The 15,936-nt window shown below is 39.5% G+C and overlaps 2 protein-coding genes across 2 annotated transcripts in view; one reads left to right on the forward strand and one right to left on the reverse strand.

The window, feature by feature from the left end:
- LOC145999295 (uncharacterized) overlaps positions 1-6,030 on the forward strand; it is a 43,781-nt gene extending 37,751 nt beyond the window's left edge. The window contains exons 9-11 of the mRNA XM_083136237.1: positions 776-967; positions 3,098-3,361; positions 4,900-6,030. Coding sequence (XP_082992363.1) covers positions 776-967; positions 3,098-3,361; positions 4,900-5,280 — 837 coding nt within the window. The 3' untranslated portion in view covers positions 5,281-6,030. The remainder of the gene's footprint in view (positions 1-775; positions 968-3,097; positions 3,362-4,899) is intronic.
- The window catches only part of LOC145999301 (hsc70-interacting protein-like), a 106,669-nt gene that overhangs the window by 71,951 nt on the left and 18,782 nt on the right, over positions 1-15,936 (reverse strand). Inside the window, exon 5 of the mRNA XM_083136242.1 lies at positions 14,833-14,935. Within this exon, the coding sequence (XP_082992368.1) occupies positions 14,833-14,935 (103 nt within the window). The remainder of the gene's footprint in view (positions 1-14,832; positions 14,936-15,936) is intronic.

Raw genomic sequence — 15,936 nt, forward strand, 5'->3', positions numbered from 1 at the left:
CTGCTTAACAATTTTACATTAAATTATGTAAAAATTCCAGCAAAAAATACAGACTTGACCAGGACTTGAACTTGGGTCTCTGGCATTCCATGGTGTTGCTCTACCAACTTTAACAACTGAGCTACTCAGCCAGGCTTGGTTTCGCCTTAGCTCAGTTGGTAAAGGAACAGCACTGTATGCTAGAAACTCTAGTTCGAGTCCTGGTCAAGTTTGCATTTTGTGCTGGAATTTAGTGTTTGTGTGAAAAATCGTAAGGTCACTTTACGTTAGTACAATTCCATTATTCCTCCATGTGAAAATATATAATGGAAAAGTATACAGTAAAGTGTAAACCTAGCATTCCAAAAAAAATGCATAATTTATGCATAAATTTAAGCAAAAAAATGCAGGTTCAACAAGGACTTGAATCAGGATCTCTGCCTTACTGTACCATTCATCTACCAACAACAGAAGTGAGAAATCAGGTAAAACCACGACTGGCTCAGCAGCTCAGTGAGTAGAGCTATGGCATGGTATGCCAGACACAGGTCCGAGTGCTGGTCGAATCTGCATTTTTGTTTAAATTTCTACATTGTACATCTTTTACATTATAAGATAATACTTAGTTTTCGGATGGCACTACTTGCTCTACACTAAAGATAAAATGCCGACAACAATATGTTTGGTGAAGTTTGTTCAGATAAAGGCTTTCCATAAAAATCATATGGTTGTAGGGACAGTATGATAGGAATTGTGATAGACAATGAAGCATAAATGTTTAATTCTTCTTACATAGGTAAATATTGTGGAAATACCTGGAATCCTTGAGATCAGAAAACAAGTTGAACGACTCTTTCCTTTCAATGATGCCTGCCAATGGTTTATTGACAGAGCAGATATAATATTTCTAGTTTACGACCCATCGAAACTTGATGTAGGCCCAGAAACTGAAGCTATTCTCGACCAGCTCAAGGGCAGAGAGAGTCAGGTATGTTAGTTTTTAAGTTTGTTTCTGTGAATTATGACATTACTATATTTCTTTTTCATATTAAAGCTTTCCTGGCAATGAATAATGAGATTCTCTTGGGCTATTGAGCAAGTAGGTTCAAGAAAGTTCTTGGTTTTATGAGAGCTAATGTTGGTCTGATCTCCGCATTCTCCTTGAAGATGAGTGTGGCATTACCAGTGTTAAAAATGCATAGACCTCATGGTTGACATGAGAGGAAAGTTTGTCATTTGTTTTATTTGTAATTAGTCTTATATAGGACTGAGTAACAGATGTCACTACTCTTATTGATTCCCACCAATAGCAATGTAAAAATTGTAGCAATAATATTAACTGAGTAGTCCATTGCAATTATATGCATCAATATACCAGAGTTTTGCTTTCAAATATTCAAGAATTACATGAGAATATTAAATAGCTGCTATGTAAGCACAAAATCCATACTTTCACACATACTGGTGGAAAATAAATTAAAATTGCAAAATGTATATAATTTTCAGGATAATTAGACTCTGTGAAAGTGTTGTGTGGCATTTTTACATACACCATGAAAAACCAAAATGCTGGAAAAGTCTCAGCCAGTATTGGTAAATTTTCAATTGATACTGCTGGTATTGGTCGATACTATACATCGATATCAGTATCGGCTCAGCCTGTATCATTTCCACATTCAGTACAAAATGTATTTGTATAGAATATCAAACTTTAGAACAAAATTCTCAGAAATGGTGAGAGTAAGATTTAGTGACATCAGCGCACACTAAACACCTTTTTCGAATCATAGTATGAAGCTGCTTTTCAATTACAATTATTTAAAAGATTATGCAACCAAGGAATTGGTTATGCATGGTTGAAAAACACAACAGCACAACAATACAGGCACTTGATGGTAATATCTTAAGAAACAAACTATTGACTGCTTTTAACATAATTTCAAATGCACTACAATACCAGTTGTTGTAAGTAACAAGTATTTATGTACAATCTTGATACACAAACAACACAGATATTGTAACACCATTTTTTCATCATTTCACAAACTACTTTTTTGTATTATCAAGGTCTGAAGGATTTTTTTCCAAAGATGAAAACACAGTTTGTAGAACATTGGTAACATAGTGTATCAATTTTTCAGCTATGCATATCAAGATTATAAATAAATAATGTTTTTAATTATGATTGTATTATGAAATGCATTTTGTATTATGCCTTATGTTTGAAATTACAGTTCGTTTATCATTCATGAACAGTATTTTGCAAATCATCAATGGTTACAAATTACTGGTCATTTCTTATATCTCCATTGGATCTGAAGTGGGCTTTTGAGGGGCAAGTCGTCCTGATCAGCTATCCTCTGGGTGATACAAGGTCAGCATATTCAGTACCATTGCAGCTATTTTCTGGCCTTCAAAATTCAAGTGTGCTACTATTGCTTCCTGTCCTCAGTATGCTGGATCAACGAAATTCTGGAGCTCCCACTGGAAATCAAATCCAGGACCTCTTGCACCAAATGCAAGGAGCTCATAAAATTGACTGGTAAATGGTAATCATTTGTGATTTCTGATTTAAAAAAAAAATACACAGTCGTAGAACGCCAATCGATGATGATGCATTTTTACTAATTCTCAATACATTTTAGCATACTGTCAAAAATGTGTGTAAATACAGATTTCGAAATGCTTCAAATATTCATTTTCTGTCAGGAAGGTTTATGAAGAAACCTCACGCAGAATTCACAAATAATTGTGTCAATAAGTCATGTATAATTCAAGGAATTTCCAGACAGTCGACAAGATCCTATGACAACATACAGGGTGTTCAACAATGGAGCTTACAAGTTATATCATATAAAAAAAATATATTTAAAGTGTTACTTATATATAATCTTGATTTGCGCAGCTCACAAAGTAAAATGCAACATAACCAATGTTTTGCAAACTTCTTTTTCACCTTCACAAGAAATCCTTTACACATTCATAAGAAGCAAGCAATTTGTGAACGTTAAGAATATGTACCTCTCAAGACTGGCATTGTGTTTTGTTGTATGGGGTGACAACAATACAACTCTAAAACAACGTAACAGTAGTAATTAATCATCTTCAATTATTTTAGGTACGAATAATACTAAACAAAGCCGACCAGGTGAAACCTGAAGAGCTGATGCGAGTTCAAGGGACACTCATATGGAACATCAGCCCCTTAATGTCCAGCAGTGAACCACCTGTGATGTATTCAACAAGTCTGTGGTCAGTGCCTTACGAAATAGGTGCTCCCATCAGACTTCTCAATGCTCAGGAACAAGCATTTCTCAAGGACATCCGAAAAGCTATCGACAAGAGAGTGGACAATAAAATTGCCAGTGCTAGACGATTTGCGGTAAGTGTGATTACTGTCTAAGTTTCTGATTCAGTTCTAAGACCCAGACAAAATTTAAGTACAATTTTTAAGGCAAAACTGAAAAAAAGTCTAGGCTTAAGTAATATGTTTCTTCAAATAATAGATGTAATGTAATTGGTATTAATATCGTAGACATTAATTTCTTTGAAAATAATACCAGATTTTATATTTTAAATGTTTTCATCTTGGTTCCCTGAAAAATGTAACATCGAGGTTTCACTATAATTCCTTGCACATCTCACATAGAAATTCTTTGCAAGTTCAATAAATTACTTGCATTGATTTGTTGATAATATAACTGAGGTTATAGAATGAATTAATGATTTGCTTTGTTCTACTTCACATTTCTAACACTTTTGGTTAATCACGAAGATGAGGATATAAGATGAGAAGCATGGAAGGACAATCACAAACATATATGAATGACAACACAGGCCTCACAGAGGAGTATACTGGCTGAGTCTAGATGCCAGAGACTTCCTAGTCTGCAAAATGCAGTTCAGGGTGAAATACGTGGGAGAGAGGTTGACATTTGTTCCGAGGTTAGAGAATGTTTACGCTTGTTCCATGGAATATTTAAGAATATAAATCATCCTTCAATAATCTCATGGCTGTTAGAAGATCTCTTACACAATAACAAGTGAATAACAAATCGTGAAGAAGCATGTCACCAAGCTCAGTTGAATTTTGGTCATACATCAGTTCATAGCTTAAATTTTCAGAAAATTTCACTTTGTGCAATCATGTAGTTTGCCATCACTCCTATACATCATCTAATGATTAGTCTGCAAGCGACAGATTTGACAAAGCAGGATTGATTATATTCCTTTTGTTTTTCATCTGAAATAATCCCAATATCACAGGGTTTGGATTACTAGGTGCAGCAATTACTTTCATGTTTGTGAAGAAAATTCACATAGAATTCACGACAAAATCCCAGCATCAATAACTCATGCAAAATTCCTGAAATATGAGGAATTTCTGGTCAGGGGACACCTTGTGACAACATACAGGGTGTTTAAAACTGAAATATACTTCATGTTGTATGTATTTATGGGGAAGTTATGATAAAAGGACTGAAGGGGATCCATTCTTCACAGTATGTACACCACATTTGTAAATATGTGTGTCGATTTTAACTCAGAAGTTATATGTTATTGTTCTTGTTCCTTAGCATGCAATCTTAATAGGAAATTATCCATTGTCTAGTACATTCTTCATCTATTCTAACGATATATTTTGAGAGTATACCAACTTAACTTATATTTAGGTAAACTTTTCTACAACTAGTGTCAACTTAAAGGGGAGCATAAAATAACGGAATTCTGGGGGGTATGGTAGAGTAGTGATGAGTGCACCAGATCAGTGTTAATTCACAAACACATATATATGCCTATATTGGCTGATACCAATTATTGAATCAATTCCATCCCAAAATATATATTAACAGATTGTGTAAACTAGACAGAAGCTTATCTAAAAAGCAACACTACATTATTTTCTTCTCTTTTTTGCAGGTACGTGTTCGAAATCATGCAAAGATGGTAGACTGCTACTTAACGACATACTACAACCACAAAACATTTTTTGGCAACAAGAAGAAAATTACCGAAGACATAATAGAACATCCCCAGAACTACCACATTTACGAAGGCCTTAGCACCTTGACAAACATTTCTCGCTACGATTTGCCGGACCCCGAAATCTACAGAGACTTTTTCAAACTCAATCCTCTTTATGACTTCCAGCAACTATCTGCTACATGTACCTACTTCAGGGGGTGTCCCATCAACCAACTTGATATTGCTATTGCATACGAACTTCCAGAATTGGTAGGGAAATACAAGAAATCTGTTGAGGAAGCTTTGGCCCACATGGCAGCTTCTAGGAAAAGCTGAGTTCTAAAACTAATGCAAATGACTGCAACTTAGATTGGCAAAATTGTTCAGTTTTGCCACATGTTCAGCAGACAAAGAAATACATTTAGACACAAACTAACATTTGGCATGAAGAACATCGATTTCAACTGAAACTCATGTTTCGTTTATAATGATATGTGAATGATACTGTCACTGAAGAGCCGATAGTGGCATATAACTGCAATTATGTACTTCTAGGTCTGCTGGCTTGATCACATGGTAGTCCATTGCCATTCTACAAACGACCAAAATACGGCAGGCATGATGCCTGGCGTCAAGACTATGTCAAGCATAAAATGGCAGGTGTGAGTGTGTGTCTGTGTGTGTGTAAGTGCGTGCATGCATGTATGTATGTATCTATATGTGTGAGTAACAAAAATACATACTGCAGAACTGAATAATGTGCAAGTGAAGTGTGAATTAGCTCTGAAAAATGTATTTGGCTCCAAGAATGTTAAAAAAAAAAAGAAAATAACTTTTTTTCCATTGTACGTTTGTCTTTCAGTAAGTGGGTAGTATGTTTAATAGAATTCAACACTTAGAAGACGCATATACGCAAATTCTTCAATACTAATGTTTCAGCAACACATCACAAAAAATCACGTACATGTATTATTGAAGAATATGTGTCTGATACAACCTGTACTTTGACAACAAAATAAATAGATTGATGTAACATTTTTTTTCATTGTGTTCATTCACAAACTATAATAAAGCATATTTACATTCCACTTTGTAATTTATGAATGCAGTGTAAGTTATTTGTAAGCCTCTAGCCTGCTCAAAAATGGCAGATGATATACTCTTCTCTACAGTTTCTGATAAAATTCATGCAATCATTGCTTGGCATGTGTAAAAAGAGTTTTCTATGCAAATCTCTTCTTGAACTTTTTAACTTAAAATTGAATTTCATTTGAGAATGAATGCCTTCTATGTACTATTTTCATTAGGCACATGGTAAAATAATTAATTCCCATCAACAATTTTAATTATATTGCATTCCATTTTGGTTATTTATTGCTGTTTTTGTTTACCTTTTGTAGGTTAATGAGCGGAAATTTAATGGTGAGGCGACAAAATAGATGAAAGAACACAAACATGTCCTGACAATGATTCGAACCTAGAATCCTTGAAAATGAGAACATAAGTAAAACACTTGACACCTTGACCACTCAAGGTGACATTGATACACAACACAGAATGAATCACTGCTGCCATTAGCCAAGTCACTCCTGATATCGGGTGTGGACAGAACACTTGATAACACCTGATAACACTTATCAGGACTGTAAAAAAAATCAGAGTGTGTCTTTCACTTGATGTATGAATAATTGCAAGTAATTAAACCATTTAATTCTGCAGACTTTTAAAAATCTCTCCCAGATTTTATAATTATCCTGCATTACCTATACATATGTTATACATACCCTAGACACATGTTATTTAGCGATCTTTGCATGTCATGTACAGTGGCACAGGAACGGGGGGCTACAGGGGTACATCGTACTCCCCAATTTTTTTAAGGAGGGTATTGTACCCCCGTAAATCCTTAAATCCAAATGTACCCCCTGTACCCTATTAGATAATTTGACAGATGCAAGGTGCTACTGTTAAAAGAACCTACAGTATCTTCAATTTGTACAATAAAAAAAGTTTCTATTGTTTAGAACATATAAGTATTACCTTCCTTACAACAGAAATTCAAACCACTGTAAACTTATTTTACTACATTGTGCTTGATACTGGTTAGTTCATTGACCTGTGTTCTTGGAAACCTCTTTGAGGAGATGAAAAACATTCAAAATGTGTGTGGGACGACGGAATCAGGTAAAGATTACTCTCACAAAATCAATCTCCAGACGAATGCTCTTTTACGTAAGGGGAGGGGGTACACTTTTCTAAAGACGTGGTCGCGTCTATTCGAAGATACAAATCTTCTTGATTAGACGGGTATATGACTGGCCTTCTTTTCTTTTGAATTTTTCATATGGAATTATCCTTAACCAAATACTTACACAAATGAAACAGGGGTACAATGTACTCCTGTACTTCACCCATAATTTTCATAACTTTGTAACAGGGTGTTTGGAAAACTACACTCAAACCTATACATTACGAGATTTTTCGAAAATAGAGATGGTACTGAGACAAGAAAAGTCCATTGTTTCCTCTCAAATTCCGAGACGAGACTGAAATAAATATCTGGAAAATCAAAGTGAGACGATCTCATTCAAAACTCTGGTTCCATATTTGAAGAAACTGTTCAAAATTAATTTAAATTACTGTGTGTCTTATCCACATACCAAGCGTATAACTTTTTTTTTTTTTTTAAATACATCATATATTTTGTTTACTGTAATTGCAAAGTTGTTCCATTAGTGACAATTGCAAACCTGTGCTAGCTGGTTTAATCTATTCAGGATAAAATTCCATATTTTGCAGCATCAAAACAAGATGCAAAGGAGAAAAAACGTTATTAAGAAATTGTTTTGCTTTTATGACACATATATGTTGTGGAACTGAGTGGTGACTCAATGTACATGTTGCTTATATTAAACATTTTGTGGGCCAATAACTTCTGAGTGGAAACCAAAACAAAAATAAGCACAAAGAAGAATGAGAAGGACCTTACCACATAGGAGACGAGATGAGGCTGTGCCAGATCTCCACTCGTCTCATCGCAATATCATTCCTAGCTGAGATGAAATGAAAAAAGCAGAGGGGGCAGGGACTTATTTCTTTTACCTATGTATTAGGTAAAAGAATTGGACATTAATTGCTTAACATCTAACTTTGATATGCAACACAAACACACAGCCATTTTAAGTTAAACTCTAAACCTGACTACCTCAATCCACATAAAACCCACCAACCACATGCAATACCTACACTTCTCCAGCTCCCACCCGTTCCACACCAAAAAAGCCATTCCATTCTCTCTGGCCCTCAAGGGACAGTGACTGAACACTTCACCCACCTCCCGCCAGAATTATAACCTCCGCCTACACCAGGCCCTGGTTAACCGTGGATATCCCTCCATCCTGGTCACCAAGCAAATATCACGAGCTGCCTCACATACCACGACCACCAAGAAACCTGCTGCCACCAACCCACCTGCACTCATCACCCAATATCATCCCCACCCCAACAAAATCAGGCACACACTGCACTCTCTTCTCCCATTTCTCCAAAGTGATCCTGAAACCAAAAACATATTTCCCGACAAACCCAGAGTGGTTTTCAAATGCCCCCCCAATCTCCAAAACATCCTGGTCCACAACACTCCTTCACCACACATCCAACACCTCCCTGCCCATAAATGCAACTGCCCCAGGTGCAAGACCTGCCCATCCTCATCACTTCTCAAACCCTCCAGGTGCACACAGCCACTGGCAAATTTACCCTCCATCCCAAAGGGACCTGCCATGCCTCAAACCTTATCTACATCCTCACCTGCAACATCTGTGGTGATTTTTACCTGGGGGAAACATCAACGGCCCTCAACCTCCGCATCAATAACCACCGCTCCTCCACCCAAAACCTGGACTTCACTGTCGCCGTCCACACCAACCACCACAACATCAGTTTCAACGACTGCTTCCGGGTAGCGATCATCCATCTCCTACCCCAACCAGCCAACACCTCTGTTCGCAAAAGATGGGATAGGGCCTATATATCGGCCATGAGTGCTACCACTCCACCTGGCCTGAACAGGGCCACCCAGTAATGCCCAACCCTCACCCACCCTCCCAACTCATCCTACACACTCACAGTTTACGACGAGCCTGGTGACGAAACAGTGTTTTTTTTCGTTCTACGCACCGCTTCTTCTTCGATGGGGACCTGGCAACTCTGCAGGGCCCCAACTTCCGGTTCCGTCTATTTCTCCTCACACCGATGATGCTATGAAATTAGCAAAAATTTTGAATTTTTCTACTGTCCGGTGAGTGTTTCCTTTTACCTTCTTTGATTTTTACTTAGCCCTTTTGGCCCTCCTTGCTTTTATCATATATATATATATATAAAAATCAAATAAGGTAAAAGGAAACACTCACCGGACAGTAGGAAAATTCAAAATTTTCGCTAATTTATAGCATCATCGGTGTGAGAAGAAACAGAAGACGGAACCGGAAGTTGGGGTCCTGCAGAGTTGCCAGGTCCCCATTGAAGAAGAAGCAGTGCGTAGAACGAAAAAAACACTGTTTCGTCACCAGGCTCGTCGTAAACTGTGAGTGGGGAGGATGAGTTGGGAGGAAGGGCGGGACGGTGGGTGAGGGTTGGGCATTACTGGGTGGCCTTGTTCAGGCCAGGTGGAGTGGTTGCACTCATGGCCGATATATAGGCCCTCTCCCATCTTTTGCGAACTGAGGTGTTGGCTGGTTGGGGTAGGAGGTGGATGATCGCTACCCGGAAGCAGTCGTTGAAACTGATGTTGTGGTGGTTGGTGTGGACGGCGACAGTGAAGTCCAGGTTGTGGGTGGAGGAGCGGTGGTTATTGATGCGGAGGTTGAGGGCCGTTGATGTTTCCCCCAGGTAAAAATCACCACAGATGTTGCAGGTGAGGATGTAGATAAGGTTTGAGGCATGGCAGGTCCCTTTGGGATGGAGGGTAAATTTGCCAGTGGCCGTGTGCACCTGGAGGGTGTGAGAAGTGATGAGGATGGGACAGGTCTTGCACCTGGGTAGGTTGCATTTATGGGCAGGGGGGTGTTGGATGTGTGGTGAAGGAGTGTTGTGGACCAGGATGTTTTGGAGGTTAGGGGGGCGTTTGAAAACCACCCTGGGTTTGTCGGGAAATATGTTTTTGGTTTCGGGATCACTGTGGAGGATTGGGAGAAGAGAGTGCAGTGTGTGCCTGATTTTGTTGAGGTGGGGATGATATTGGGTGATGAGTGCAGGTGGGTTGGTGGCAGCAGGTTTCTTGGTGGTAGTGGTATGTGAGGCAGCTCGTGATATTTGCTTGGGTGACCAGGATGGAGGGATATCCACGGTTAACCAGGGCCTGGTGTAGGCGGAGGTTATAATTCTGGCGGGAGGTGGGTGAAGTGTTCAGGCGCTGTCCCCTGAGGGCCAGAGAGAATGGAATTGCTTTTTTGGTGTGGAACGGGTGGGAGCTGGAGAAGTGTAGGTATTGCATGTGGTTGGTGGGTTTTATGTGGATGGAGGTAGTCAGGTGTCCTCCCTCGATGTGCACGTCCACATCCAGGAAGGTGATCTGGTTGGGGGAGTGTGTCCAGGTGAATTTTAGGGAACGGAAGTGGTTAAGTTGGTCCAGGAAGGCTGACAAGGATGGTTCTCCATGTGTCCAGAGCATGAAGATGTCGTCGATGAAGCGGAGCCAGAGGAGGGGTTGGAGGGGTTGGGTAGCCAAAAACTCTTGCTCAAGTTGGCCCATGAAGAGGTTTGCATAGGATGGGGCCATTCTGGTACCCATGGCGGTACCTCGGATCTGTAGGAAATTTTGGTTTTCAAAGGTGAAGTTGTTACAAGTGAGGACAAGGTGGGCTAGGTGGGTCAGGAAGTTGGTGCTGGGGTTGTGAGGTTTGGGTCTGCTATTGAGATAGAATTCTATGGAGCGGAGGCCATACCTCACTCCCATGGCCTCCGCTCCATAGAATTCTATCTCAATAGCAGACCCAAACCTCACAACCCCAGCACCAACTTCCTGACCCACCTAGCCCACCTTGTCCTCACTTGTAACAACTTCACCTTTGAAAACCAAAATTTCCTACAGATCCGAGGTACCGCCATGGGTACCAGAATGGCCCCATCCTATGCAAACCTCTTCATGGGCCAACTTGAGCAAGAGTTTTTGGCTACCCAACCCCTCCAACCCCTCCTCTGGCTCCGCTTCATCGACGACATCTTCATGCTCTGGACACATGGAGAACCATCCTTGTCAGCCTTCCTGGACCAACTTAACCACTTCCGTTCCCTAAAATTCACCTGGACACACTCCCCCAACCAGATCACCTTCCTGGATGTGGACGTGCACATCGAGGGAGGACACCTGACTACCTCCATCCACATAAAACCCACCAACCACATGCAATACCTACACTTCTCCAGCTCCCACCCGTTCCACACCAAAAAAGCAATTCCATTCTCTCTGGCCCTCAGGGGACAGCGCCTGAACACTTCACCCACCTCCCGCCAGAATTATAACCTCCGCCTACACCAGGCCCTGGTTAACCGTGGATATCCCTCCATCCTGGTCACCAAGCAAATATCACGAGCTGCCTCACATACCACTACCACCAAGAAACCTGCTGCCACCAACCCACCTGCACTCATCACCCAATATCATCCCCACCTCAACAAAATCAGGCACACACTGCACTCTCTTCTCCCAATCCTCCACAGTGATCCCGAAACCAAAAACATATTTCCCGACAAACCCAGGGTGGTTTTCAAACGCCCCCCTAACCTCCAAAACATCCTGGTCCACAACACTCCTTCACCACACATCCAACACCCCCCTGCCCATAAATGCAACCTACCCAGGTGCAAGACCTGTCCCATCCTCATCACTTCTCACACCCTCCAGGTGCACACGGCCACTGGCAAATTTACCCTCCATCCCAAAGGGACCTGCCATGCCTCAAACCTTATCTACATCCTCACCTGCAACATCTGTGGTGATTTTTACCTGGGGGAAACATCAACGGCCCTCAACCTCCGCATCAATAACCACCGCTCCTCCACCCACAACTGGACTTCACTGTCGCCGTCCACACCAACCACCACAACATCAGTTTCAACGACTGCTTCCGGGTAGCGATCATCCACCTCCTACCCCAACCAGCCAACACCTCAGTTCGCAAAAGATGGGAGAGGGCCTATATATCGGCCATGAGTGCAACCACTCCACCTGGCCTGAACAAGGCCACCCAGTAATGCCCAACCCTCACCCACCTTCCGCCCTCCCTCCCAACTCATCCTCCCCACTCACAGTTTACGACGAGCCTGGTGACGAAACAGTGTTTTTTTTCGTTCTACGCACCGCTTCTTCTTCAATGGGGACCTGGCAACTCTGCAGGACCCCAACTTCCGGTTCCGTCTTCTGTTTCTTCTCACACTGATGATGCTATAAATTAGCGAAAATTTTGAATTTTCCTACTGTCCGGTGAGTGTTTCCTTTTACCTTATTTGATTTTTACTTAGCCCTTTTGGCCCTCCTTGCTTTTATCCATTATATATATATATATATATATATATATATATATATATATATATATATATATATATATATATATATATATATATATATATGGTCATGTACACAGCACCCGCACCCCTCTACTGAAATTCTAAATGTCAGAAATCCTTCTTTGTATATAAAAACACCTTTTAAACTTTTCATGTAAATTTTAAAATACATTTTATTAGAAAGAACCCTTAACTTTCACCACAAAGGATTTCAAAATTAGGTTATTGAGGTCAAGAACCCAGCTGTGCAGTGGAGGAGAATGGTCAACTGTGCAGATAGGCTGCATGGTCACAGCACCAGTTGGCATTCAACATGTCATACTTGGACAAATTTTATCTATTTTTATAATCAAAAAATAGAATTCACTGCACTGAAAATAGTGACCTTTTGTATACAAATTGCACCCACAATGAGTTTTCGAAAAAATTATTAATTAATAATTATAATTTATTATAAATGCCTAAAATGGATCTTATAAAAGTCTTAAATCCCTCTTTTCTTTTAGCACCCAAGGATTCGTTCTATAAGTGACTAATTTTCTGATTGCTGTTGTGGATATATGTGTATTAGAAAAAGATGAAGACCGTAACAAGTTTCTGAAGATAAATATTATTTTAAAACATTCATGGTCTCTCCTTACATTTAGATATTTTTTTGCTCAAAGTGAAAATGACAGTACGCAATTCTTTGTAAGAGACTTAAGATTTATATAAGCCAATATTTTTGGGACTGTTTCCAACACTGAAGTAGGCTGGTGGTTTTCACACTGACATGATGCATCCTATAGGGGGAGTTGTCAGTGGATGGCACTTACATATTGTATCTCCAAGTGAGGTCATTTCATCAACCAACGATCATTTACTGCCTCTAATTGACTCACTTGAAAACACATCTTGCACTCACTCATAAGAACCCATTCGCATGAGGCAATGGTTCATGAAGCAGTGCCAGCAAGTGACCGCACGTAGGGGCTATTCACCGGAAGGAAGTGTCTGCACAGACACCATAGTTTTAGGCCTTTAGCATGATGATGGCTACTTATTTGGCTTCTGATTAGTCATGAGAGTGAGTGGATAAGGCAGTAACAAGCATTGCCTTCGTCCACAATAAAAAACTTCCAGTTCGTAGGCCCACAACGACCATGTAGCTAAACGGAGTTAACATTGTGTCATAGACTAAAGAAAATAAAGGGTGTGGGGCAGTAGAATATAAAATTTAATCACGGCTAAATAATCTTTCACAGATATCCTTTCATTAATTTCCTTGAGATCTAGGGCTCTGAAAGTATTGGTTTCAACCTGTCAAGCATGAAAATTGGAAGCCAAAACACAGCAGTAGGCTCTGCAATAATCACTATGAGCACTACGAGACTACGGTGTGTGGAATCTCAAAAATTCGATACTAAAAAAAATGTCCTCCCGATCCTAACTTCAGCAAATGATCTCTCATTTCAGAAACTAGAACAGTTGAAATATTCCAAATGATAGTGTTTAAAAATAAAAATTGTTATTATCGATCCTTTCTGTGCTACAAGTGGCTGAAATTTCTTGAAATTACCAGTTTTTATTCCACAAAGCAAAACAATCACTTGAGGGGGAGATAGTGTGTAGAATTCGATATTTAGGAAATTTCTAAACATTTTCCCAACGGAAGTTTCCAGATTTAGTTGGGAAATGACCATTTTTTCCGTCCCAAATGCCAGGATTTTAAAGAGTCCATCCCATCCTGATCTGAAGCACAATTGTAGGCATTCAAAGATTTATATGCAGTAACCATGCGTCTGGTGTAGACACCAGTACTTTCAATTAAATATGTATAAATATGGACAAATGCAACAGCAAGCAGTAAACAAATGCCATTCTTGGAAAATCTCTTGTTTCTTCTTAGTTGCTCATCCAATTGATCTGAAAAATCCTATTCTATGTAAGAACACCTCTTCTTCTCTTCATCATTAGGTACTTTATTCTCTGATACACAAGAGAAAAAAAGGCCACACGTATGCACTTCAATTACCCACCTACGGTAACATTGAGCCCGAACCGGAAGTTGCTGTGCTAAAGTTCCAAAATCGATTGTGCCATTCGATTTGCTTTTGTTTACTCGTGGATAGCACCTATATTTAATTCTTCTCTAAAAGTAACCTCAGTAAGTTTCACCACTCACTGATTCCATCCAAAGATAACTTTAAACTAAAATTTGATTAACAGTACATTTTGAAAATCTTGTAAATCTTTGCTTCTTTCAATGTATCTTCAGTTTAGTAACAAAGACAGAAACAATGAATGTTCGAATTTGCACATATTAAAGAAAATTCTACTTACATTCGGAGTAACTTCTCTCAGCCACTCATCTGCTTGTTCATCAAAGTCTATTTTACATGCATTCCTAAGGTCCTGGGCAGCTTCTTCCCAATTTCCTAGCAACCTGGAGAAAACAATTATGATATTGAAGCAAATTGATACAGCTTTTTTCTCTATATGTAATATCTGACAAAGTTCATTTAGTCACCGATATGAGTTTGTTGTGGCAGCAAAACACTGAAACAGCACTTTGCTTTGACAACACTGGCATATTAACAGTTCACAGCTGTCCTGAGGCAGTCTCTGTCTCTGGGCGGCATCTATTATTTTCTGTGTGTGTTTTGGTTAGACATCAAGAGAACGTCAAGCTTCTTGTTAAACTTGGCATGATTGATTTGGTGTTTTAAGTTCACTTTATGCACAGTAAGGCTAATCGAGACTGGACCTACAATTTAAAGTGGGATCCGAACCACTATGTGCCTCTATCGGGACCCCTTGATTACAAAGCGATGGCACTACCACTGCACCATCGGAGAGGCCCTAAACTTGGCACGAGTGTAAACAAAATCAGAGAGATGTTAGTGTAGGATAAGACACTTTTCTTCTGAGGAAAGAGAAAGTGTCACTTGTGGCATCAGTAGAGCCGAAGAAATCATTGCAAATGTTCATGAAAGTGTGCATGAGATTCACCAGTTGATTGTCAGAGCATAACAGAGCATGTGCACATCACCAGATAAACAGTCAGGAAAGATTTAACTGAAGATTTTCGAGTAAGGTGTGCAAGGGAACATTTAAATAGTATATATAAAAAAAAGTATATTGAAACATCCTCCCTACTCACCATACATAGACAACAACGACTATTTTCTGTATCCAAAGATAAAGGAAATATTGAAAGGAAGGTATTTTAATGGCACTAGTTGTACATCATAAGTAGAGCCCGGAAGTTTGGCAAAATGCCTCTTTTTATCTACTGGATATATTGATAAATTTTTTCCGGATATACGTTTTTTATGTTGTTTCGAATGTTTTAGAAGCCTTTTCATTTTGCCTATTTGGGACCACAGTGCCTATTTTTAATTATAATGCCTTTTTTTGCCTTTTTCAATGAAATTGGACAATTTT

Source organism: Lepisma saccharinum, chromosome 1, assembly GCF_977018435.1.
Source record: "Lepisma saccharinum chromosome 1, izLepSacc3.1, whole genome shotgun sequence".
Taxonomy (NCBI): domain Eukaryota; kingdom Metazoa; phylum Arthropoda; class Insecta; order Zygentoma; family Lepismatidae; genus Lepisma; species Lepisma saccharinum.